This window comes from Nicotiana attenuata, chromosome 9 (genome assembly GCF_001879085.1).
Source record: "Nicotiana attenuata strain UT chromosome 9, NIATTr2, whole genome shotgun sequence".
NCBI lineage: Eukaryota > Viridiplantae > Streptophyta > Magnoliopsida > Solanales > Solanaceae > Nicotiana > Nicotiana attenuata.
Window position 1 is genome coordinate 26,119,144 of NC_031997.1, and position 3,586 is coordinate 26,122,729.

General features: G+C 37.6%; 1 protein-coding gene across 1 annotated transcript in view; it reads left to right on the forward strand.

Annotated features, from left to right (window-relative positions):
- The window catches only part of LOC109232183, a 15,359-nt gene extending 11,773 nt beyond the window's left edge, over positions 1 to 3,586 (forward strand). Inside the window, exons 6-9 of the mRNA XM_019397860.1 lie at positions 1,146 to 1,330; positions 2,163 to 2,245; positions 2,355 to 2,455; positions 2,896 to 3,586. Coding sequence (XP_019253405.1) covers positions 1,146 to 1,330; positions 2,163 to 2,245; positions 2,355 to 2,455; positions 2,896 to 3,108 — 582 coding nt within the window. The 3' untranslated portion in view covers positions 3,109 to 3,586. The remainder of the gene's footprint in view (positions 1 to 1,145; positions 1,331 to 2,162; positions 2,246 to 2,354; positions 2,456 to 2,895) is intronic.

Here is a 3,586-nt window from a genome sequence, read left to right on the forward strand (position 1 = left end):
GGGGGGGGGGGGGGGGGGAGAGAAAGCCAGATGAGGGAAATAATAGACGAAACAAGATAGGTTAAAATTGGAGCATCCCAGGTTAAAATTGGAGCATCCCAATTTTTTTTTTTTCTTTTCAAAAAAAAAAAAATTGGAGTATCCCATAATGAGGAGGAAGACTAGGAAAATCAAAATGAAAGTTATGAAGCAGCTCTAACTTTTGCTTACTCCAAATACACTGATGGCAGCATAAATTTTCATGTTATTTATAGTTCAGTATTTTAGGTTTACTTTTTGGCTAAGTTGCTCGGATATGGGTGCGGGTGTCCGACATAGGTGCGGATCTAGAGGTCGGATCCTTTGAGATGTAAATTCAAGATTCAGGGATACGGATCCTAGTACAGATACGTGTGCGGAGATCCGGCTAAAAATAATTCGAAAAAATAAAAAAATAAAAAAATCTTTAAATTATGAGAAATTTTGTGGAATACTTACGTATAGTTTGTAAAGTGTGGATTTTTTTTTATTCTCAAGTTGTAGATAAATAAAGGATTGATTTCCTAGAGAAGGTATGCTATTTTCTTCAAATTTACCCTAGTTTTGGTTCTAATTACGGGAATCAAATTGTATTTCATCTCGAATTTTTCCGTCCGTCACGGTCAAAGTATCCAAAAATTATTTGACCAAATCCGGTACGGATCCCATACCCACACCAATACTAGTATCGTGTTGGCACGGGTGCGGCACCTAAACTGCCGTGTTGGAGCAACTTAGCTTTTTGGCTCTATTAAAGATTAAGATGTTGGGCATTGACTAATGAAGGAGGAGGCTTGGCAAATTACAAAAGAATCTGCAAATCATTGCTAACTTTTGCTGACCCTCTGCACACGTTGATGGGATTGCAAGTTATTTTATGGCTTCTCATAGTTATATTTCTGCTTTTCATAAAACTGTTGGGTTAGACGATTCTGTGTCGTATAGGCTAACTGAGGAGCTGAGTTGATATAGTGGTAGCTCGGTAACCATTACCTGTTATACAGCTAAATTGACTAGCTAAAAGAGACCCTTTACTGGAATGAAATTTGTTTCTTTTCACTAAACAACTTCATGCGGAACAGTTAGAAGTGATTTCCCTGACTGTTTCTTCTTTCTCTCCATGACAGGCTAAATTAGCTAGAGAGAGCCTTAAGGAAGTCATATCATCTGAAAGGAGCATGATAGAGAAATTCTCTTACTCCGTTTTGGGTATATTGAGTTCATCTTCCCTTGGTGTTACATGCCGAGGTGACAATCTCCAGGAATTATTTGATGCGGACAAAGGATATGTTGTGTTCAAGTTCAATCCAAGGTGAAAAGATTTAATTAAGCTAGATTATCATGTAATCTTTTTATTTTTTTTTATAGATGAAGGATTATTAGGTCGTCTTCTAAAGTGTGATCTTTGATTTCTCCTAACCTTCTGGCCCTCTGCAATATTAAACTGAGTCAAACATGGAAATGACTTTAAGCTGTTGAGATGACTACTTATTCGACTAGGAAACAAAAGAAGCTTGAGATGAGATCCTTACGTTTGCACTTCTTTCTTAAAGCTACTACTAGCATGGCTGGCTCTGGAACCTAGTTTGATTGCTAATCGTTGTGATTGTTGATTGATGTTCTTATCCTCCTAGGTAATACCTAGTGAACTTTTTGATGAAACATATATTAAAAGTTTGCCACCTTTTAGATAAATGGGATTGGATCTCCAGAAATACTTGTATAGGCTGTAGCTTCTCTTTAATGTACGCCCTGGTTGTGCATGTGATGCAATTTTACTGTGCTTGAAAATTATGGAGTTAGTTAACTTGCATTATATAATGGTTGATAAAAATACTAATGTACTTTTCTGACTTTGATGTTTCAGCTTATTGTTTATTCTTGAATTGCTTATTTGCTTTAAACTCTTGAAAACCTCTGAGTACATTATTGTGTACAAGTGTGCAAACAATTTTGGGAACTTTCTTCTATGGTAAACCTCACCCACCAAATTAACCCCCCCCCCCCTCCCCCCCAAAAAAGGAAGCTTTCGGAACATTGCAATATGAAAAATGTATAACATAAATTGGATGGATGGAATAATTAAATAAATCTGAAAACTGACTAGAAGTATGTCTACATATGGAAAATTATCTACTCCACAGTTCATGCATGTATATTGATAGTACTGGAGGGACTCATGAAGTAGATCTTGAAGAAGTCCAAGCAACAAAGCCTGATCCTTTATGTAAGATTCTTAGAACTCAACGGTTGATGTTTGCTGCGTATCTTATCTTTTTGAGGACCAATGCATTCTCATTAGCATTATGCTCTAAATGTATGTTTTCCATTTGTAGCATCATATACTATGAGCCTAATTGATGGAATTAATCAAAGTGAGGCGAGGCGTAGAGCTCTTATTCTCTTCTGCATCACACACTTGAGTAAGAATGCAAAGGTGATCTTCTGGTAGTCCCTGAAAGCTTTAGTTAAAATGTATTTGGTCTCTGAGTTCTCTTGCTAATAATCTAGTAGGCGATTTACTTCTACTTTCGTTTGGAAGTTCGAAGATAAATTGTAGCAGTGTATCTAGGGCCAATATACCTTCGTGTGTCAATTGATTACACTCGAAACATTGTTTGTGCATAACTGGCCATTTTTTTTCCAGCTTTCATGACTGGGAGATCCTTTGATTTTATGTCTGACTTATAATTGTTGTAGCATATCATTGATGTGATCCTGCTTGTTACTGTTCGTGACACCATTAAGCCATAACTCCATGCTGAACATCAACAGATGTTGTCCTTGGCCTGCTAATTTGCATTGTCATTCAGTCACTATATAAATTACTACTGGCTGATACGCAGAAGAGACACTGATATCTGGTTTTATGTGAAGGATGCCTATCTGCTTTCTATAGATCAGAAAGGATTTGATGTGATGGGGAAAGTTCTAGGTCCAGTGAGGAGCGATGGTTCTCGTGAATATCAGTGGAGGGAGTTCAGAATTCCATTGAGAGAAGAGGCACACAGTGTTGAAATATTCTGCCGTCAGCTTGTTGAAATGGAGGAGAAAGCGCTCAAGAGCTTCTCTAACTTTACTGGCCTATAAATAAGGGTAGAATCAGCTTGTATCGGCATCACCTGACTGGTGTGAAGAAAAAGCAAGGAGTAATGATAGACAAGCTCCAGAGGGAACAACTGCGACCTGGGTCACTTTTGACAGAGAAGAGGGAACTGCGATGGAGGGCCCTAGCAAGGAACAGAAAGATGCATTGCATTTTATTGCAGAAGAGTGAGCTTGTGAGTTGGACTGTGTGCATGTCCGTTCTTTTAACCTAAGCTTCTGAAATTTTGTAATCATAAAATATAACCTTAGCTAAGACATTACACCTAAGTTTGAGGAACGTGATTCATTTCATTGTGATGTAGACTGCTAAAAGCTCATCGTTGGTACGTGTTTGCATATCCTCACGTATACTCAAGGAAACGTGTTTCATTAGATAAAGTCATACCGCATTTATTTAAGGGAAAAGGGTCAAAAATGCCCCTCAACTATGGGAAATAGAGCAAATTTGTCGTTATTTAAA